We start from the raw sequence: 23,755 nt of genomic DNA on the forward strand, positions 1-23,755 counted from the left end.
CACTCCTGACTCCAGTGTCCACATCGTTAATGAAGATGTTGAACAGTATGGGTCCCAGGACAGAGCCTTGAGGGACCCCACTGGTCACAGGGCACCATGATGAGTGACTGCCATCAATCACAACCCTCTGGGTCCGACCACGAAGCCACTTTCCCAGCCAGCGGATCGTGGTGGAGCCAAGGCCACAACTGGGCAGTTTGGCCAAGAGGTGATCATGGGATACCAGATCAAAAGCTTTTTTGAAGTCAAGATATATGACATCAACCTCTTCTCCCTTGTCCAGGTGATAGGTCACCTGGTCATAGAAGGAAATGAGATTGGTCAAACAAGACCTACCCGCAACAAATCCATGCTGGCTGTCCCTTAGGATGTTAGCCTGGGCCAGTCCCTCAAGGATGGCCTCCTTAATAAACTTTTCTAAGATCTTCCCCAGGATAGAAGTCAGGCTAATGGGCTGATGGGTATTACCTCAACAGAAAGGACATAAAAATAGCAGATGGAATTGGTTTCTCCATCTGAGTGTGTTCTTTCCATGCTCAAGCTGTTGAGCAAAATGAACAAGTACTACACAAGCCTCCTGAGTAATGCTGCAAGATTTTGTAGGTGAGACAGATCTAGCCTTTGAGGGGGCTCCCGGCTAGAAGTTTCATTTCTAGTTGCATGCCTCTAAGTTGTCCTCTAGGGCTAGAACCAGAACATCACAAGAAACAGGGAATTGGGTGGGCAGACATGGGTGAGTATGACTCCCCTTAGTATTTCCCAACCTTTGGGGAAGGGGGTGGAAAAGGGTTTCATGCCCACTGCAGTAAAGTTTGCCATGCTCACCTTGCCCTCCTGCCTCAGCCTTCAAATTTCATTAGACGTTCCTCTGCATGCACAGTGTTTACAAGGTAACATTTGCTGGATAACACTTTGCCCTTAGTTATACCTCTGCAGGAAAGTTTTTCAGTACAACTGTTCCCTCAAGGGGACATGCCCCATAGTTTAGGAAACAGTGCTTTAGACTAACTGCCCACGTGGCTGGTCTTAAGTTTCTTGTCTGATCAACAGAGGTTAAGGCCAAGGTGAATGGGTAAGGGCACGTGTCTCTGCCATGCTCCATACTGTAAAGGGGAGGCAGTTTAAAGAAAAAAGACTTTTCCTCCACAACAGCAGGGGAATTCTGACATGGTGATGGTGCTATATTAGAGCAGTAGCTCCCAACCTTCTAGGTTGGAGGCAATGCTCCTTAACTTTTCTGAATTTAGTGGCACTCTAGTTGAGAACCGCTGCTGTACTGCCTCAGCTTACCTCGATGGGTCTCAGTCAGGGTGCTGCTGCCACTGCAGCTGAGTGAAAGTGCCCTCTGTGCCTCAAGCAGAGTCTGACCAGGAAGCGACTGTGGTAGGAGTGGGAGCTCCTGCCTACATTAGGTTTATCAGATCAATGTTAGTGTAAATATTGATTAGATAAACCTATGCAGGCAGGCATTCCTGCTCCTTCCACAGCCCCTCTCAGGCCAGCCCTGCACTTATCCTTCATGCTTGTTTCCAGGAAAATGCCATCTGCGGGCAGTGCGGCTGCCTGGACATTTACCTGTGGGTTTCCTATGTTGCTCCAGGCTGTCATGCCACTACTGTTGCCAGGTGGAAATGTCCTTTGTGTCTCTTCTCTAGGAGGAGCATTTAGGGACCAGAGAAGGAAAGTTTATCAGATAAGCCTAATGCAGGCAGGAGCACCTGGCTCTTGTTGCAGCTGCTTTCTAGTCAAGACTCTGCATATGGTGCAGGGAGCGGTTTCACCTAGTAGCAGAAGAGATGCCAGAGCTGCAGCACCCTTGAAAGGGTCTTGTGGCTCCCCAGTTGTGAGTACTGTCTTAGAGCATGGATACCAGAGACAGCACTATCATAGACAAATTCGGAAATGATTCAGGCTCACTCAGTACTTTCAAAGACAGTGATATTAAGATCAGTGCTGACAGCAACTACCACAACAGTAGGTAATTGGGGTTATGAGCATCAAGCTCATGATGCATAATAGAGAGGGGATAGGCCAGTCTAGATATACACCGTTTATGTTCCCCCTTCTGCCACAGCTGGAGACTGAGCTAGGTGAACCACTGGTTTAGTATGGCACTTCTTATACAACACAAGACCAGTGCCAATGAAGTACTAAACACCATTCAAGGTGGCATCAGTGGCTTGGAGGTTTTCTGAGGGTGCTGGTTTGGGCTGTCAATTTTCCTCTACCTGAGGAACCTGAGATAAGTTATGACTTCATCAGTCCTGACAGAAGAAACCAATCAGCACATATGCACCATTGCTGGAAGTGGGATACATAGCAACAACAGCTTAAACGGGAACTCAGTTTGTGAAGCAAACCCACTTGGCTGATTTGCCACCCAAGTTTTGGGTTGTACACAAATAGCAATGGGACAAAACAGGTCTTAATATTCACAATATTTTAACCTTTACCAACAGAAGTAAGGAAGCGGTTCCATAATTAAACACATGATGCATCTAAAAGAAGAGAAGGGGAGAACAAATTAAGGCGAAACTTTAAAAGACCAGGAACCGGTTCCACAGCCAGTAAAACCTATCCAACTATCTGAGTACTTAAATCAGCATAATAGAGTTTTGCTATTACGAGACTAATATATAGTAATATTAAAAACAAGGCTCATGTAATTTAGATACAGATTTTTAAACAATAACTGAATATTAAAAAGCATGAAAGCTAACAGGTTTCCTCCCACTCCCACAACACACGCATTATCCTACACCGAGTACAACTCTAATACCCCATCACATTACTGGTGATACAACTGGGTTTCTGGTGTTGATAAACAAGTAGAAAATGTAAACCTACATCAAAAGCTTAATAACTGAATGTTCTATATATGCATCCTATATGGGTTTCTTTAGGATATGCTTCAGTACCTTCCCAAGTATTGTGGTAAGGCTAACCAGTCTGTTGTTCCCTGGGCCCTCCTTCCCTTTTCTAAAGAGAAACACTACATGGGCTCTCTTCCCGCTCTCTGGTACCTGGCTCATCTCCCACAACTTCATGAAGATCATTGCCAAGTAGTGCATGGGGAAGGGTGTGGGGTGTGCATGGGAGCGCCCCATGTGCACCCCCCCAGAGCCAGTCAGCACCCACCCTTTCCCCCACCCCTACCCCACAACAGCCCAGAGCCAGCACACCGTGCAGCGTCTCCCCCGCCACTACCAACAGCAAGCAACCCCAGAGTGGCCCACGCTTGCTCCGCACCACCTAGCTGTGGTGCGTCCTGCCCCCCCTGGGCATGCTGTGCAGCTAGGGCAGCTCCTTCTGGCTGCTGCCCCCAGCCCCACAGTACTGGCGGGACCAATGCATGCAGCACCACCCCCGTGTGCCCTGTCCTGACTCTGGGGCTTGCCTGTCCAGACTGAACAACAGCAGCCAGACAAACTGTTCCTCAGTGGGGGGAGGGGGGGGAAGCAGCCCCTCCCCTTTGCTCCTGCTGGGCAGTCTTTGGTGCAGTTGCCCAGAGCGCACACCATGCCAGGCTACCGTGCAGATACATCACTGCCTCCTCTGAGCGGCCCTGCGGCTGCTGCGCACTGTCACTGCTGCCGCACAGAGCAGCCCAGAGGCAGTGGTGATGGAGCAGCAAAGCAGCCTGGCATGTCGATGGCTCTGGGCAGCTGCACCAAAACTGCCAGTGGTGGCGAGGGGGAGGAGCTACTTTTCCCTCTTCACTGAGCAACAATTTCTGCCTGGTGCTGCTGCTGCGCAGCCCAAAGCAGGCATTGGGGCCCAGGCTCAGCATCAGCAGTGCAGGACAGAAACTACTGCTCAGTGCAGGGTAAGAGGGGATAGGCCAGTCTATCTGGCCCCTCCCACTCACCACTGCCAGTGCTTCCTGGTGCAGCTGCCCAGAGCTCATGCAGAGGTGCCCTGCGTCTGCTCTGCACTGCCACCGCTGCCCCGTGGGGCAGCTCAGAGGCAGTGGTAACACAGCATAGATGCAGGGCAGCCCTGCACGGGTTCCAGGAGGCTACACCTGGAATCGCCAGTGGCTGTGAGGGGCAGGGGCCTCTTTTACCCCATGCTGATCATCAGTTTCTGTCCACACTGCCACTGCTCAGCCTAGACAGGCGAGCCAGGAGCCAGCAGGGGCATGCAGGGTCAGGGCTGCATGTGCCCGTCTCTGCCACTACCATGGGGCTGGGGGCAGTGGCGACAACAGTCCAGCTGTGGAGCTGCCCCAACCCCCCTGCATGCCCGGAGGGTGGCAGGACATGCCACAGCCAGGCAGCGCCTCAGTCAAGAGGGACCAAGGAACCCACCACAGGCCAGAGAAAGCCCCTCCGTGGGCCACACCCGACCTGTGGGCCATATTTTGACCACCCCTGTCTTAGAGCAATGAGGCAATGAGGCCCCTCTGCAATCCTAGGCCACTACAAACTTACCAAACTCCACCTTAAAGCTAGCTAGTTGTCCCCCGCCCCCTCAATTTAAAAAAAAATTTAACTACATGCTACATTATTTTATGCAGATGGTGCCTCTCGCTCCATGTAATGAAATGCCCTCCAGATGATTAAAAGCTGTTTGCAATGAGGCATTTTCACATGCATCGCAACATAATATAACACCACACTAATAAAATAGGTGACTGAACGTTTTCATTAGAGTCATCAAATATCATTAACACTTCTAGCTTGGATTTATAAGTACCTAAAGTGCCAACTTTATGGAACTCATTTTCAATGAAAGTATCTAAACCAGAATTATAACCATTTATGTTCTTATGTTCGTGTTCAGGGCTATGAACTGAAAATTTGACACTTTGCCAGATACTGGACCATCTTCAGCATATCAAAGTAAGAGATGTGTAATGTATTTGGAATGGAACCAAAAACCTTCACAGTATGTACAGAATAATCTAAAACAAAGTGTTGTTCAACAGGTAGACAAAAATTTCATAGCCACTTCTTATGCTAGCTGAAGACCAACTTCCAATCCAACAGGGATGCAACAAAACCATTACATAAACCATGTCACTTATAATTTATAATGACCACAAGGCCTTCCTATCTAAGCAGGTATTTAACAAGCAAGACTGAGACACTGTTTAGGAAAGCTTTTGTTTCATATTTTATTTCACTTGCTTATATATATTGTTCTCTCTCTTATTTTGAGTCACCCTGAGCGTTTGTTGGGAAGGGCAGCATAGAAATCCAATTCATAAATCAGCACAGACTCCAAACCCAAAGCTGCTCAGTCTCGCTTCAACTTTTGACAGTCAACAGCAAGATGCTATTAACCCATTTACAGGACATAACTCAAAGAGATGGTGCCATACTGCAATGGCTTCTATTATTCTTCTACACAAGGACATGGACTGTGATGATGAGCAACACTCCTTTTGTTAAAGCCCCTCACATTTGTGCAGGCTCAAAGGAATCCATCTGGTCATTCCATTTCATATGTCATACATTAGACCACATGAAGAATCGGTGAGAAGCCCAATTCTACTGTAATGAATAACTGTACTCATCAAGGGCAGATCCAGGGGTGGGGGTGCAATAATGATCTACACAAATTTAAAGCCAACTGCCTGGCAGTGGCGGCAGCAGCAGCAGCGGCAGCATTTCTATTCAGGCAGCAGTGAAGGAGTCATTATAATCATGGTTCATTTTAATCTACTAATTCCTTCTAAACTCTTCACAGATGTTAACAACTCTCTCCTTTTTTAATGGTCTTATTTTCCACTAATCAAGCTATCCTTTCTTCTGCAATTCTCCTATCTGTTCGTTGTTCCTCTTAGTAGCTCCTATTTCACACCTCTACAAACTGTTTTTAACTGTAGCAAAAAAAAATTAACTCAGGCATGGAAACCAACTCAGGTGTGGAAATTAAGTACTGGATGCACTGTAAAATACTCAAGGCTCGATTATGTTTTATGAATCTGAAAGACGTGTACCATTTAGTTCTAATGACTACAGGGCAAAAGAAAAAAAGATCTTTTAATTATTTTTGCCTAGTTCATTGAATTTATGAATGCTATGTCATACAGCAAACAAATGCACATTCCAATAAAGACACAGTTGTGTTTGCTTTGATCTTAAACTGAATAACGTAGCCCTAGGTCCCTAGCATACTAGTGAAGATTCAAGATTCTTTTTACCTGGACCAAAAAGTGTGCATTGTGTTACATGTTATGATACACCATACTGCCTGAACCCCCTTTTCACAATTCTAGATCCCATGTACCCATCTGTAGGCTTTGTTGTTTTTCAGATACAGTCACTAGCACAGAGGTTGTTCACACTGTACAGAGGTTGTGCTTCATTTGGATGCTGCCTGGATAGTTTCATAGTTTCTAGGGTCGGAAGGGACCTGAGCAGATCACCTAGTCCGATCCCCTGCCATAACAGGAAAGAGTACCGGGGTCAAACAACCCCAGAAAGGTGTTCATCTAACCTCCTCTTAAAAATCCCCAGGGTAGGAGCCTGCACCACTTCTCTTGGAAGTGGATGATGAATCCTAACTCAAAATCAACCCAACTGAACTGATGTCAGTCACCAGGAATACAAAGCCTTATTTAAGTATTTAATTGCTTTCAAAAGAAGCGATACAAAGCCTTGAGATACTGTTTAATTCTTTATTAATATTAAGCTTGGACAACTAAGCCATAAGCTGCAAAAAATCTTTACCATGAAAGTGAGAGCTGCAGATTGGCTTAAATCATACATTAGAGAAAGGAGCCTTCAGTGGAAGATAATGGACCAGAACAAAATAAAACTAGCTGCAAACTGGAAAATACTGTTCAGATTAGGGTTCAGGCTATCATACAGAAATTAAAAGATTGTTCCTTACCTTACAGTAATTTGTCTAAAGACCAGGAAATAGTACTAAAATTGTCTGAGGTTTACTGTTTCTATATAACATTATATTACAAAAACTGACTACAGTTGCACTTCGTATCATAAGAAAGTAGGATGAAAGGGACCTCACAAGCAGAGATGTGGGGCAGAAAATTTTCCAGTGCTTTATTTTTCTGTGGAAAATTTTCCATTTCTAAATATGTGCTAGTAACAATGAATAGATGCCAATACAATATTAAGCAAGCTGGGTAGTTTCAAAGTTGTAATTAATGTTTTCCCAAGTGATTATCCCTAGGAAGTGTGTGAGAGAGTACATATATATTTCATAGATTTCATAGACATTAGGGCTGGAAGGGACCTCGGGAGATCATCGAGTCCAGCCCCCTGCCCAAAGGGCAGGAAGTCAGCTGGGGTCATAGGATCCCAGCAAGATAAGCATCCAATGTTTTATTGATTTGTAAACAAGACAGTAAATAAGTACACTCGCATAATAATCCAAACCAAAAATCAAGTTATAAATTCACCTCATTAGCTGTGCAGGTCAAATCAAAACCAAAAGCTAAAAACCAAAGCTAAAATTCTTATTTCATCTCAGACTGCAAGTGAAAGCAAAACCAAAACTAAAACTAAAACTGTGATTAATTTGTTTCACTTTCAGTTCAGCAAACACACAGAACAGCGTCTTAATTCTTTTCTTGAGTTGGGGAAGTTGGAAGTGTTTGCATAAGATCTGTCAGCTTTTAAGTGCTTTTGGTTTGAAGTAGTCGTAATAATGCCCAATCAGAAATCTAGTGTGTGGCATCATTATAGTGAAGTTCAAGCCACTGAAGGAAGGAAGAAGTTTGGCAGATGTCAATATTGCAGGCAGGAGTATGCTAACAATGCAACAAGAATGAAGAAACATTTAATAGCATGCAGAAGCTGTCCTGAAAGAGTACAGGTCATATATAGAAAGCTAATCCAACCAAGTGGTAGAACAACATCATCCAAGAAGAGTCTACTTCAGGAATCCTATGCAAGTAAACAAATTAATATGTTAAACAACACACAGTACAGACGACCATCTATATTGTTTTAAAATTATAATCTTTTAAAAGTTGTTAATGCAGCTCCGGACTACTATTTATTTATTTAAAATATTTGTATCCTGCTTTTCCACTTGCACTAAGCACCCAAAGTGGCTTGGGCTTAAGAACAATTTTTTTTAAATTATGTAATAGATAAATAGTTAATTATTTCAACACAGCAGAGTGAGCTTAGTCCTCTGGCTGATGGCAGAGGTCAGACTAGACTTCCCTTTGGCTCTACAGTACCAGACCAACTGAACAGCAAGTTGAGCAGCAGAATGTTCTCTCTGGCAAGGAGTGGGGAAGCAAACTCCCAGCTGCTTCTCCTTCTGATGGATGAGGCCAGACTAGAATAGGCTGAAATAAAAATATTTCCCCCCTTTCGTTGCAGAAATTTGGTAGCTCAAAGAAGCAGATGAGACTTTAGCTTGAGTTATATTCGCAAGTGGTACAATACTGGAAGGAACATTAAAAACTAATTTGCCCATCATGTAAGTTGCTGTCACGTTATCGCTTATCACATTCTCTCTTAGACAGATTCATAGGCACTAGGGCTGCAAGTGACCTCGGAAGATCGTTGAGTCCAGCCCTCTGCCCCAGAGGCAGGAATTCAGCAAGGATCATAGGATCCCAGCAAGATAAGCATCCAAGTGTCTCTTGAAGGCATTCAAAGTGGGTACTTGAACCACCTCCGGCGACAGTCTATTCCAAACCTTCAGGGCTCAGACTGTAAAGAAGTTCTTCCTTACATGCAGCCTGAAACAGTTGCAGAGGAGTTTGTGACCATTCGATCTTGTCATCCCTTGGGTCGCTCTGGTGACCAATCATTCCCTCAGATCAAGGTGAACAACCCTGATAAACTTATACGTGGCCATCAGATCACCCCTGAGCTGGCACTTTTCCAGGCTAAAGAGTCCCATGGCTCAGCCTGTGGTTATAGGGTCTTTTTTCCTGACCTCTGATCATGTGCGTGGCTTTCCTCTGCACTCTCAAGCTTCTCCACTTCCTTTTTTGAATTGCGGAGCCCAAAACTAGACACAGTCCTCCAGCTGTGGCCTCACCAAGATTGAGTACAATTGGAGAATGACGTCCCGGGATTTGCTTGAGAAGCATCTATGGATGCAAGCCAGTGTTTCGCTCACTTTACTAGCCACAGCATCACATTGAAGGCTCACATTCATCTTGTGGTCAATCATGACCCCCAAGTCCCTTTCGTTCGTAGTGCTAGCCAGCGTAGCACTGCCAAACCTATAAAGATGCTGCAGGTTTTTCCTCCCAAGGTGGAGAACCTTGCATTTTTCAGTCTTAAACACCATCAAGTTCTCGTCCGCCCATTTCTTGAGCCTGTCAAGATCAGCCTGGATCGTCCTCCAGTCCTCAAGTGTGGATGCTTTACCTCAGAGTTTGGTGTCATCGGCAAACTTGGCCAGTCCGCTTCTGACACCAATGTCCACTTCATTAATGAAGATGTTAAATAGTATGAGCCCTAGGACAGAGCCTTGAAGGACCCCACTGGTCACAGGGCACCACGATGACTGAATTCCATCAACCACCACCCTCTGGGTCTGACCACAGAGCCAATTTCCCAGCCAGCAGATCATGGTGGACTCAACGCCACAAATAGCCAGTTTTGCCAAGAGGTGATCATGGGATACCAAATCGAAGGCTTTTTTGAAGTCAATATATATGACATCAATCCCTTCTCCCTTGCCCAGGTGATAGGTCACCTGGTCCTAGAAGGAAGTGAGATTGGTCAAGCAAGACCCAGCTGCAACAAACCTGTGCTGGCTATTCCTCAGGATATTGCCGTCAGCCAGCCTGTTAAGAATGGCCTCTTTTGATAATCTTTTCTAAGACCTTCTCCAGGACAGAGGGCCTATATTTTGCTGGATCCACTTTCCTCCCTTTCTTGAAGATAGGCACCACATTGGCCTCCTTCCAATCTTAGGGCACTTCACCAGAGCACCAGGAGCTCTCAAAGATCTGTGCCAGGGGTTGAGCTATGATGCTAGCCAGCTCCTTGAGTACCCTGGGGTGTAAACTGTCAGGGCTGGCTGACTTGAAGGTGTCCAGCCTCTCAAAGTGTTCCTTCACGAGGTCAGCACTGATGGAGGGCAAGGAGTCTCCCACGCCTGGGCCTCCCTGTCCGGTAATGAGCAGGGGCATCCTATGGGACTGGTGAAAAACCAGTGCAAAAAAGTACCCATTTAGCAAGTTGACTTTTTCCTGGGCGTCAGTTGTCAGTCGCCCCATCTGGTTCAGCAGGGAAACAATGTTGCCCTTGCTTTTCCTCCAGCTCCCCACATATCTAAAAAAAAGGACTTTTTATTGTCCTTGATATTTGTGGCTAGTTGGAGTTCCGGTGCAGCCTTGGCTTTCCTGGTTCGCTCCCTGCAGGTCCAGACCAGTGCAGAGTACTCCTCCTTGGAGGTGGCTCCAGTCCTCCATCCTTTCTAGGACTTTCTTTTTAGACACAAGAGGTTCGCTAGTTCCCTGGAGAGCCAAGGGGACTGCTGTGCCCTTTTGCTGCCTTTCCTCCAAGACGGGATAGACTTTGCTTGCACATCCAGGGTAGCTCCCTTGAGGAGCAACCACTCATCCTAAACTCCCCTCTCCTTTGGGTTGTGGCCCTTTAGGGCCTCCCTGACAAGCCTCCTGAGCTTGTTCAAGTCAGCTTTCCTGAAGTTGAGGACTTGTGTGTTGCTGACTGACTTCCCAGCTTTACAGCAGATGGTGAAGGTGACCAGCTTGTGGTCACTGACACCCAGCTTCCCTTCGATCGTTAGGTCACTGATTAGGTCATCGCCAGGACCAGGTCGAGCAGTGACAGAGAGTAGGGGCATGCGAAACAGGCTGTATTCGATTGGGATTTGGCCCAAATTAGGGACAGTGATTCGATTAATTGATTTGGGAAAGGAAGCAAGGGAAGGAAAGTACACTTTTATTGCCAAGAGAAGCTAAATGGGGCTCAGCTACAAAGTGTTTTCATAGTTTGCTATGCACAAAGAACTGTTTGCAATGTGTTTCAATAGATGACAGTGTCCCAGATTATTCCCATGAACATTCAGACACAGATTCTTGTGTTCTGGGTTTGAGTTAAAGGAGCATTCAATTTGCTACTACCAGTTTCAGTGGCTATCAAGAAACTTGAAGGAGACACACCAAGCCTTTCAAATATTCCAGAGATTCAGACAATGAATATCAGTGAAACTGACTGAAAATCTAATTGAGCTTTTCCCTTCTTTACCTCTATCCAAAAAAAGTAGTAGTAAAACAAATGTTTACTAAGAGACCTGAGTTTTGCCCCCATCCAGTTCATCTGACAGCAAGTCTCTTAGATCCTCAACATAAATGATTTTCTGATAAATGTTGCCCTCTATCTACTGCTCTTGATACAATGATGGAAGTAGCTAAGAATGTCTCCAACATCGACAAAACCACCATGATGACAGACACTGCTGAGTACTGCACAGAAACAAACTTTGGAGCAAAGATATCGTTTGGCAGGCAGCAGAGAATGTTTCCTCTCACATGGCAAAAGGGATGCTGTAACACCTGACTGCTGTCCAGGATTGCTCTAAGGATCCTAAGCACTGCACCAACAGCAGCTTCTTGTGAACAGAGCTGGAAGGCTTTCAGCTCAATCAAGACAAAAAGAAGAAGAGACTAACAAATGAACACACCACTAAGTCTGTTTCTATTTCTCAACATCTCTTGCTTCTGGAGAGTCAGTCAGAAGCATAATTAGCGAAGAAGTTGCAGTGTGATGATAAGCTGCCCTTGTCCATAGACGCACTGCTAAAACTATCCTTTAGCAAAAGAGAACGTGGTTCAAGTAGTTCTGAACCAGATTTGCATCAATCTGATTCTGAAACGGAACAAATAAGTAGTGCACGTGATTCTACAGATAGTGACAATGAAACTGGAGATGCTGCAGTGACCTCAGTGGAGGAGAGTTAAACTCTGTGGAAGTAGATGAGTGGACAACCACAGCATATCACGCAGTTCTCAGAACATGCTAAAATTAGTGCGTCTGTGTACAGTGCTTTCATTTTTTTTTCTTAAATTTAAACAATGTAAGGGAAGTACATGCTATTGTGTACTGTCTTTATATTTTTACAAGTATTCCAATAAAAATAATTTCTTTCCACATAAAGCTTTGAATTTGTTTGACTATAACAACATTTAAACCAGATTAAGTGTGCTGTATTTATTTATTTTTTCCTAACCAAACATTTCAGTTCAAATACTTGTGGCTATTGGGACATAAAATTAACATGGGGCTACTCTTTTAGTTTTGTTTACTAAATATAAGTCAAATAAACATGCAAAATCAGATCATGCTCTATTTAGGGCATTGGAAATTTTTTCCAATTCAAAGTTTTCCATAAATCCCACATCTCTGCCCACAAGGTCATGTAGCAGGATCATTCCTGACTAAATCATCCCAGCCAAGTGTCTATCCAACCTGCTTTTGAAAGTTTCCAAGCATGGAGAATCCACAACTTCTCTAGGCAGCCTGTTCCAATGCCCGACTACTCTCACAGTCAGGAGCTTCCTCCTAATCTCCAGCCTCAATTTCCTCTGGTAGAGCTTGAGGCTGTTGCTTCTAGTCCTATCCCCTACAGCCATAGAGAAAAGTCCATCTCTACCCTCTCTAAAATCACCTTTCAGGTATTTGAAGCCTGTTATCAAATCCCCCCCAGTCTTCTCTCCAAGCTAAATAATGTTATTTCTTTCAACCTATACTCCCAGACCTTTCATCATTTTTGTTGCCCTGCACTGGACTCTTCACAAACTGTCCACCTCTTTCTTGAAGGGTGGTGCTCAAAATTGGACACAGTACTCTAGGTGAGGCCTCACCAATGCTGAATAGAGCAGAAGAATCCCTTCCCTTGATTTGTAAGTGATACTCCTGTCAATACAACTCAGGATGTTGTTCGTTTTTTTTGCAACACAAAAATCACACTCGTCTCATATTCAGTTTATGGTTTGCCATAACCCTGATTCTTCTCTGCAGTACTGCAACCCAGCTATTCATTCCCCAGTCTGCATTTGTACATGTGGTTATTCCATCCTACACGAAGAACTTGGCACTTCTCCTTGTTGAATCCCATCTGGCTGATTGTGGACCACTTTACCAGGCTACCCAGGTCATTTCAAATCCTACTCCTGTCCTCTGCAGTGTCTGCAGTTCTACCCAACTTGGTGTCATTTTCAAGTGTGCTAATTATACACTCAATCCCATCATCTGTATCATTAATGAAGCTGTTGAACAATACCAGACCCAGGACAGACCCCTGGAGAACCCACTTGATACTTCCTTCCAACTAGACACTGAGGACTATTCACTAAGTACAACGATGCAACCAGTTATGTATCCACAGCTTAAAGTACTTGCATCTGTATTTCCTTTGCTAATTAATGAGGAAAGTGTCAAATACTTGCTGAAGTCAAGGTATAACGCGTCCATTGCTCCCCTCCCCCCGTTTACAGAGCCTCTCACCTTATCATAGAGGGAAATCAGATTGGTCAGGCACAACTGGCCCTTGATGAATCTGTGCTGGCTGTGCCCGAGTGATCACCTTGTTCTCCTCTAGGTCCTAAAGGAGTGATTCCTTCCTTTAGGACCTGTTCCGCGATCTTTTCAGGTATAGAGGTCAGGCTGAATTGTCTGTAGTTCCCTGGATCTTCCTTCTTTCCCTTCTTAAAGATGGGCACTATATTTGTCCTTTTTCAGTCATCCTGGATCTCACCCAACCTCAAGTTCTCAAAAAGGATAGCCAATGGCTCAAAAATCGCCTCAGCCAATTCCTTCAGTATCCTCAGGTGTGTCCTTGACTGCTGACTTGAAAGCATATAGCTTCTAAGTACTCCCTAACCAGGTCTACCATTACTTTATGCCATTTGTCTCCTTCCTCATCTCTGCTGTCAACTGTACTCATCGGCTGATAGCTGCCTCCATTTATGAAAAATGAAGTAAAAAGGCATTAAATACCTCAAACCTTCTCTGCGCCGTCTGTGACTAAAGTGCCTTCCATATTGTGCAAGGGACCTATGGAATCCGTGATCTTCATCTTACTTTTGACATATCTATAAAATCCCCTTTTTACTGCCTTTCATGTCCCTTGCCAGCTGCATCTCAGATTGTGCCTTGGCCTTCCTAATTGTCTCCATGCCTGCCCCTTGCATACTCTTCCTTAGTACTGTGACCAAGTTTCTACTTTTTATAGGATTTCCTTTTTGAGTTTCAGCTCCTTGAAGGGACTGCTATCTAGCCAGGCTGGTCTCCTGTTGCACTTCACATTCCTTCACATCATCAGGGGCTGGACTCGATCTCCCGAGGTCCCTTCCAGCCCTGATGTCCATGTCTATGAAATCAGGATAGCTTGATCCTGCGCCCTTAAATGGTGTTTAAGGATACCTGTTAAGAAACCTCACTCTGTAGTGGATGCAATCCTCTTATCGTCTGGGAGGGCTATAAAAGGTGGACTGGCCTGACCTAGGTGAATAAACAACAAACCTTCCCCACTCAGCGTTAAAAAAGGCTACAAATGCTTTCTCTGCAGCACTGCCTAAAAAATTAAGACTTCCTTGATCAAGGTAGAAGGCTGCCACCGCTTCCAGCTCCAAAGTGAGAGTAGACCCAACAGGAGTGCAAAACCTTCTTTATTTAAGCTACAGCTGGCAATCTGGCAAAGGCACAGAATCTTCTACAATCACTACCCAGTCTATGCTGCTGCTTCCACCATCCTGCCCCAGCTATGCCTTTTTAAAGCATTAAATCCCTGTCAATCATTGTCATTTAATTAAATTGGACCCTTTTCATTACAAAACTGCCATTTTGATTAATTCACTCAACCATTTGATTTAGCCATTGCTGCCATCTGATTTAACTCTTCCTACCACACACAGTGCCTATTCCATTCCCACATCTTCATCACCTGCCTATTCATGTCCTGCTTCCTCACCACCAAAACTGAGAAGGATCTGGTAACTCAAATATCTGGAGGATGGTTATAAAGAGGATGAGGATAAACTCTTCTTTTTTGGCCACACAGGAGGGGACAAGAGCAGGCCTTAAACTGTGGCAAGGAAAATTTAGATGGGCACAGTGAACCTTTTTCACTGTGGAAGGGGTTAAACATTAGAACAGACTACCCAGAGAGGTTGTGGAATCTCCATTCTTGGAAGCTTTTAAGAGCAGGTTGGACAAGAACATAACCAGGACAGTATGGTCAGGGTTGATCCTACCTGAAGAAGAGCTAGATTTGGTGACTTCCTGAGGTCCTTTCCAGCACTGCTTTTCTTTGATTTTGTCACTGTGGCTCCTTAGACCTATTAATTCATTGACTCTATTCATAATACAATATAATGTTCTGCATCTGTGCTCATCTAGACTCTCAAATCACTTGTCAGGAATTGACTGAAATGCTGCTCTTACTTATCAACATCAAACAACTAGAATAAAAATAGTGAAAAAACAAGTTGCATACAGACCAACCAAAGCAACTGCAGGGCTTTAATTACTGATCCCTCATTCCCATAACCTTACTTTTCCACAAAGTGAGCAGACTGTAACTTCAGGGAGAAAGACTATTCTAATCCAAGAAATGCTGTGCTGGCTTATGGTATTACGCACATCACAAAGTATAGCCTGAAAGTTGAAAAAGTAAAATAACTCAGAAGTGAGTGGATATACTAGCCCATCCTGGATCAAGCAAATTGAACCTACTCAGACTGCGGATCTCTCTTGTAAACTGAGATATCACCTGCTTCTAATACAGCAGGAAAAGGGTGAGTTGGCCAGCAAGTTCTTCCAGGCCGGGACAGTGAACAACAGCAGCAAGTGATAGGGAAGAGCAGATCAGATCAAACTGGGAACAGCTGGCTACCAAAGGCAAAAAAACTGAGACACCTCTCTCTCTCTCTCATCACCTTTTATATCCCTCTGAGGTAGGCTGATATCTTTGGTCTCAAAAGACATCCAAGCTTTGCCTGTTGTATTGTTCTAGGATACATCTAGAAAATAAAAGCTGCAACTAAGACCGAGCAGCTTCAATGCAGTATTTCTAGGACTGGCACATGAAAGTGGGACCAGGTGAGCAGCCCTGCCAGGTAACACCAAGGACCTGGAACAGGTGTACCCAGAAGAACTCTCTAGTGCCCTCTCAGGACATCAATTGAGCTCACTTCTCTCTAAATAAACCCCAAATTCTCTTTTTAAAAGCACACAAAAAGTAACAAAAAAGGAGCACAACCATATCAAATGGTTTGGTAAAATAAAAGTGTTCCAACGGAAAGTGAATCGAGACTGTACTACCAGAATCGAGGAAAGAGGACCTAGCAAAGCATGTCTAAAGCACACTAACGCAATTTATGTCATAACTCCAGATTTGGTGGAAAGAAGAAAACAATCAAATGAAGAAATTAAATGAAAAAAATGAACTCTGAGAAAATTAATGAAATTTCCCAAACAGTGAAACAAATACCTAAAAATAAGTCAAATAACTAATTTATAAAATAAGGTCAACTTACTGGGTTGTCGGTGGATTCGTCAGCCAACTGTAAACCAAAATAATCTCTCTCCGTCAAATCGAGATGCTTGAAGACTATATCCAACAGAACTTGTCCCTGATCATGTTTCTGGGGGGAAAAAAAGTCACGTTGCTTACGATAAAAAAATTACAGAGACAGGATGCTTCACACATGTACAACACCTGCAAGTTGTTTCAGGTGTGCTAACACCATTTACATCCCACAGCCCATAATATTTCTCCCAACACTATAAAATTTTAAATTAAGAGTAGGGGGAAAAAAAAGTTTAGTGAAATTTTTAATTAGAGGCAAATGTTTACATTTTTCCAGGACCGTACTTTTTCAATAAGAACATAAAAAGCATCTATTCAGTATTAAAAGCATCTCAGTCTCCTTTGCCAAACTCAAAAAATACAAAAAACCAGTATAGTCAAACAAAATGATTCATGACAGCAAGCCCTGACAAACAGATTTAATTGAATTTAAGTAAGCAACCTTCCAAGGTAAATCTTGAACCATTAAAGCCTTACAGTTATCCAACATTAAGAAGGATAAAAGACTACATAAAATTCTATGAAAAATACCTTATTTACCTGAATCCAAGACAACTCCCTAATAATCAGATCCTATATATGGAAAATTTATAGTTTGTTACAAGATTCCATGTATAGAAGCTAATTACTGGAGGATCATCTTAAATTCATCCTTACCACCATTGTAGCAGGGAAACCCGTGGGAGTCAGGCAGGGGGTAGGCAGTTGGGGAGGAAGTCAGATGACATGATCTGCTTGGGTTCCTTCCGACCCTACCAACTATGAAACTATAATAAAAGATGGCTGCTATTCTGTTCCCAAATGGCCTGTGTTACTAGTGTATTATAATAATTTATTATAACACTTGAGAAATAAATTTGTTTTCTTTTAAACAAAGAAAAACATGCAAAGAAAATGGTTAGACAATATTTCAAAATTTTTCACTTTCCTATAGACAGATGGAAAGAAATATGAAAAGAGGAACATATCCATGACTCTGCTCAATCCAAACAAGATTATTTTATCAATATTTTATCAATATTTAACTTTTACCACTAATAGCAACAAATCTATAGAGATTTACCATTAAGATATGAAGTTAAATTAATTGCAGAATCACTCTCCCTTTAGCAGTTATTTATGATATTAAGAATAAAAAGTTTTCAAGACCTGAATATGCTTTAAAATTAGGTACTTAGGTTTTTATTTAAAAAGAAGCTAAATGTCTTTATAAAAAAAAAAAAAAGTGTTTGCCCTGCAGAGTCAAACCCCAAACCACAAAGCATTCAGAAAACAGTAAAGAAAATAAAGCTGTGATGACAAGAGCCAACAAATGTAAGTGCCATAAAAATAATACAAGTTATTAAAACCACCATTTCATTTATGTTAAAAGTCTGAATGACTGGTAAAATGTCTCGTGTACCGTAGTTTTTCTAAAAAGTATTTTTTTAAATCACCACTCAAAGATTTCTCTCTCTCTTTTTAAAAATGCATTAACTTTGAATAAAACACTTATAAGAATCCTAATAATATAAGATTATCAGCTGAAAAAATTAACAAGCAAGTCAAATCCACCCAACATAACCTATGTCTAAAAGTTGTGCTGACTGGTGAGGCGCAACTGTGACTGTAAATTAAGGTTGGAATCACATGAGACCTATTATTAGCTCCCTGGTTAGTAAAATAAAAGCCAGCCCTCATAATAGCCAAATTTACTTGGAAAACTTTTTTTGCTTTTCAAATTATGAGGAAAACTGTTCGTTCAGTTAAACATTAAGAAGCGAATGGAAACAAGTGGGAAGGGTCAAATTAATTAAAAAAGAACCAAACAATTCTCAAAGCAAAGGATTATAAAATTACAAGTGTACAAACAGAAACCTGATATTAGCATAACAGAAATGACAGTTCTGCCCCACTCCTGGTTTCACACGCCATTGCTGTTTGATAGGACAGGAAGAAAGAAAAAAGCCATAGGGCGCGACCAGACAAGCCCACATGTGCCTCTTGCAGTGTCTTCAACCTCTCTGAGACGCTGCAAGAGGCACGTGCAAGAACAAAAACCAAACTTGCAGCGGGGGAGCAAAATTAGACCCCCAGGGGTCAAACAAAACCCCAGGGGGGAAAAAAATGGTTAAGGCACAGTCCTAGACTGTACCTTGAGGCAACCGGAGGCTCAGTCCTCCACAGAGATGCTCTGGCAGGGTGCCAGAGCATCTCTGTGATTGGTCCTTTCCCCAGTCCTGAAGCATGCTGCCTGCCTGTGCTGGGCAGGCAGTGGTGCAAGCTGAAGGGACCTGGACCCAGCTTCTGTCAGGTAAGTAGGGAGATGGAGGGCTGGAGGAAGGGACCTTTCCCAAGTCCCCATTCATTCCCCCCACTCCTGTTCATTCTCCCCAGCTCACTCTACCCACTCCCCATTCGTTTCCCTCCACTCTTCAATAGTTCCCCCTGCCCCTCACTGGCTCTCCCAGCCCCCACACACTCACCGACAGTAGCAGAGAACCAGCAGGAGATAGAAGAAAGCAGGGGAATAGGTCTCCAGCTCATTTCCAGAGGCTTGTCTCCAGCCCCCTGCTCCTACCCATGTTGTCTCCAGCCTCCTGAGACTGGAGACAGCAGGGAACGGAGCAGGGGGCTGGAGACAGCAGGGGAATGTCCCCAGGGGCCATCTTCAGTCTCCTGCTCCTCACAAGGATGGAGACAGCAGGGGAAGGAGCAGGGGGCTGGAAGCAAGCCCCTGGAAATGAGCTGGTGACTTCCCCCACTCTCTCCAGTCTCCTGCTCATTCTCTGCTGCTGCCAGTTGAGTGGGGGGTGGGTTGGGAGAGCAAGCCAGGAGCTGGGGAAATGAATGGAGGGCGGGGGGAATGAACAGGGGGCAAGGGGAATGAGCCTTCTGCTTGTCTGCCTATTCTCTCCAGCCTCCTGCTTGCTCTCCTACTCATCTCCAGCCTCTGGAGGCTGGAGAAGAACAGGGAAATGAGCAGGTGGCTAGAGACCAGCAGGGGGGTGGGGGGGTGGCAAGGGGGGAGCTGTACCCCCTGGGGCAGAACCCTGCAGGCAGGGTAGTCCATGTGGTGGGGAGGAGGGGGGAAACTGCTGATGCACAGGGTGCACATGCACCCCTGAGTGTGGCAGAGGCACCACCGACACTATAGGCAGTGCCTGTAGACAGTTACCACTTGCCACCACCCCTGCTGCCAGCGGCGTCTGTGGGCAGTCAGCAATTGCTGCTGATGGTCTGCGGGAGCTCCTGGTTTACTACTGCCGCTCTACTCCGCCAGGCGCTGTGGGCACATGGCAGGGGATCCAACCCCCCTAAGCAGCCCCCACACCCAGCCCCCCCCATGCCTACCCACAAAGTGACTCATCCCTCCACCCCCTCCTGTAAACCCCACATCCCCCATCACACAACCACCACATCATAAGGAAACCCAAAGTAAACATTAAACCATACAGATATTCAGGATTTATTTTATTATGATGCTAGAGACATGGTAGGCTTCCAAATTTCTTCAACATTGTAAATACAGCAATAAGACATTGCCCATCTGATCAATCCCTCCCCCCGCCTCTCCATTTTGTTCTAACTGTGTAAGAATGTGGGTTTGGGGATATTTTAAAAAAGTGAATCTCGGATGATGCTTCAGCAGTTTAGCTGACACAAGGGGCTAGTGTCCCCAGATATCAAGTGGCTGGGCCCCAGAAGCTCCTGAGGGCAAGTAACCCATAGCTACTGGCCAGGGCAAGTTTTTATATTGTTGGGGCCAGGACAGGGCAGCTTTTTATACTGCTGGGGACAGCACAGGTGCTAGCCCCAGGCTCTAGCCCCCCTGGCTGCAGATCTGGGAGGAGCCAAGCAGGATTATTTTGCCCCAAGTTGCACAATTTGCTCCACAACAAAGTGCGTGTCTGAGCACATGTGCTGAGGCAAAAAGCCCCACTGAGATTCGCACAGCTTCTATTTGAGCTGCTGCAAGACCACGTGCCTGCATGTATGGACACACCCATGAAGTGCATTTTAAATATATGTGCACATACATGTATCTGCAAATGAGAGAATGAGAGATGCATGTTTTTACACACACACACACACACACACACACCTGCTATATATAGCATGGTATGAGCAATGGAGGAAGCCAGAGGGTATGATGTTTTGTAGAAGCTTCCAAAAAAAGAGCCACCCAAAATAATCTTGAAAGTGTTTTGTAGCAACCCATTGTTAGCTGCACGGATGTTTATTGATTTCAACACTTCTGAGATTTGAGTATATAGTTAATTTTGACATTTTAACATAAGCCAATCTTCAAATTGCATCACAAGGAGTTCTTTTTCAGATTTTCCTCCTGATAAAGGTAAATTCGAGTTCAGAGTTTTGGAATCAGTGATAGCAACTCTCAGAAAAAGCCGTGTTTACAATAATACTATCTAAAGGTGACACGCTGATTTCTGCAGTTTGAAAATCTAGTCTATAAACTGCTTTGGTAAAAAGGAAGATATAAACCATAGGCCTTGGACACACATTTCCCCCTGGGCAATAGTGCCTTTTAACAGTTATGGCTGAGAGCAGAGCTGTAGTTTTACTTCTCGCAGGCTGTTAGAAAGCCAACTGCTCTCCCTCACTCTTCCTTGAACGGGGTGGGGGGAAAAGCAGAGCACTGTGGGATGCTTTGGGTATGTGAGACTCCCTTGTTGCACTACATGCAACTCAACATATGTTACACCTGGTGTTACAAAGCGTAACACAAAAAATGTAATGAGTCTCCAAGGCATAAAAGTTTATATTGTTCACTGGCAGAAGAGAAACATGGCAATTATGCGTACAGGAAGTCTCTGGAGTAGATCATAGAGACTAAGATACAATTTTCCTCTATTGACTGATAAAGTTAGGATGAGAGCAAAAAAGTTGTAATATGCAGCAGCAGGGATTTGTTCTGAGCAATGCCTTGGCACCTAATACAATATAACAAGCTAAATATCTGGTAGAACCAGACCTTTATTTACACTTTGCATAATGACCTTGCCGCTTGCCAGCCCAGAAGTTGCAGATCCCGTTTACTGTGTGAAAGGTCCGAGCTGAAATTCTCTGAACTATCATATCAACGGCTTCATGACACAGATCAAAATTCATTTTTAGGTATCTGATGTTATGCTAGCCGTTAGCAGCTGTAAAAGTTTCCCATGGTACAGGTTATAGATAATTTCTTTTTTTAAATTAAATCCCTTTTATCAATGTCAACTCCATTTAGTGTCAGAAATATGCTAAACATGCGACTTTAATGTTTAATAGGACCATATTTTAAAAATAGACAAAAATTGTCCATTTCAATTTAACCCTGGTAGTATACATTAAAGATTAATATGTACAGCAAGACAGCTGCTTTACCCATTAAAGTGATTATTACTGTTATCTTGTTGAGCTATGGCCTTAGCATTGTGTACACATTCATTACAGGTTCCCAAGTTGTGGGACTGTACCAAATTGAAACTACCTTTTCAGAAGTCTCAAAAAAATGTGCATCATTTTACCTAGATTTCTTCACTCACTCAAGCATGTGTCTGTTGGATTTCACATGTTAGGTAAGTATTCATTTTTTCAATAAGGACATATTAGTTACAAAAGGAAGGTCACAAGATTTTACTACTGATAAGAACATTTCCACAATCAAGCTGGACTAAAAATTGCTAATTTTCCCATTTATATCACACACATTCCTTCTGGTTGCTGGTCTGGAGCATGGACTGTAGATACAGCAAACACTAGGAATACAGGATTTATTGCCGTCATGATACAATGCCAAGCCAGTTTGGACTTCTCATAACAGATGAGTGACATGGTGTGTCACAGGCTTTTTTAGGACTGCAAAGTTGTGCTGCACAGAAGTTGCCACTAAGGAGACAGGGATGTACCTATTACTCCACTACTAACACTGACAGCTGCCCAGTTTCATTTCACTTTCCCACTGAATTTCAACACTTAGGCCTTCTGCCCCCAGCTATGTATGCTTGAGCTGTATATCTGACAGTGAATTGGTTATGATGTTAAGCTCTTGCATATGACATTAAACAAATTAGATCATAAATGGGTATAACATGACTACTAAAATAAGGCAAGCTGTGCCTCTTCCTATAATGAATACTTGTGTGGAAGAGTAGGGGAGAGAGTAGGTATTTATATGCTAAGTACGAAAAAGCTTTCTTCTCGACACAATAAAAACCTGACACTTCAGAATACTTATGCTCCATTTAAAGTATGAAAATATCATTGGCTCCCCTTTCTTCCAATACCACTGCTGCCTTTTGAAGTGGAAGGAGGTGTTTGGGACTTTACAGGTCAACTTCCCAATGGAAAAGTAGTCAGTAATGTAAAATCTGGATACATTCTCAGGTAAAAAATTCTTTATTTTTATTTGCCCTGTTCAATGCTTTCCCTCCAAAGCTTCCATTCCTGCCACTGTTAGAGACAGGATATTGGGCTAGATGGACCATGAGTCTGACCCAGCATGGCACTTCTTATGTTCTTACTTCCACATACACAACAACCCTGGAATGAGATAATTATGTATGCATGAATGGTAATCCCTTCTTCCAGGAATCTCAGGCCAACACAAAAGCCTGGTCCTAGAGTACAACTCTGCCTCAAGAGCCAACACGAATTAAAACCCAACACAGAGCTTACCTTCCTGCTGCTCACAAAACTCCCTCTCACATAAGGCTCTTGTGAAGTCAAATCCATGAAACCAGAACTTACTGCAAATTTTAAGAACAAAACAACTCCCCCCCCCCCCCCGCCAAACCTGAAGACTCTGTACAACATCACCCAAAATGCACAATATATCAATAACTAGAGTTTGGCTTTAAACCTCGAAAACTTAACTTTCAGGAACAAAAAGCTGTTCTTGGTTGTGCTAAACATTACAATATAGACAAAACTTTAGTTTCTAAAATGGGTCGTGTCCTGAAACTTACTCTGAGACTGAATCTAAACCATTTTTCTATTCATCTGGTCTTAAGTTTTCATAAGCCATAAATAAGTTTGATATCTAAGGCCTGTGTTTCAAGAAATAAACTTTTCACAGCTGGATAGCACAGCATAACTTTTTAAGCTATTCATAACATTTGATCCTGAAAAACAAAATTAGAGCCCAGTCTAGTGGTATCTACACAGCAAGGCAATCCAGTGTATGATCATCATTCCCAGACCTACCTCTAAGCAACATATTCTCTATGTGAAGCCACACATTAAAACTACTCCAAAAGCTAGA

At 43.6% G+C, this 23,755-nt stretch overlaps 1 protein-coding gene across 2 annotated transcripts in view; it reads right to left on the reverse strand.

Moving 5' to 3' along the window:
- Positions 1–23,755, reverse strand: part of PTPN4 (protein tyrosine phosphatase non-receptor type 4) — a 213,236-nt gene that overhangs the window by 108,948 nt on the left and 80,533 nt on the right. For both annotated transcript variants that reach the window (XR_016442124.1, XM_090046053.1), the window contains exon 3: positions 16,457–16,564. Coding sequence is in view for 1 of the 2 variants with exons in the window: in XM_090046053.1 (XP_089902179.1) it covers positions 16,457–16,564 (108 nt within the window). In the remaining variant the exon portion in view is untranslated. The remainder of the gene's footprint in view (positions 1–16,456; positions 16,565–23,755) is intronic.

Source organism: Crocodylus siamensis, chromosome 4, assembly GCF_052110815.1.
Source record: "Crocodylus siamensis isolate JL-2025a chromosome 4, ASM5211081v1, whole genome shotgun sequence".
In the NCBI taxonomy this organism is placed as follows: Eukaryota; Metazoa; Chordata; order Crocodylia; family Crocodylidae; genus Crocodylus; species Crocodylus siamensis.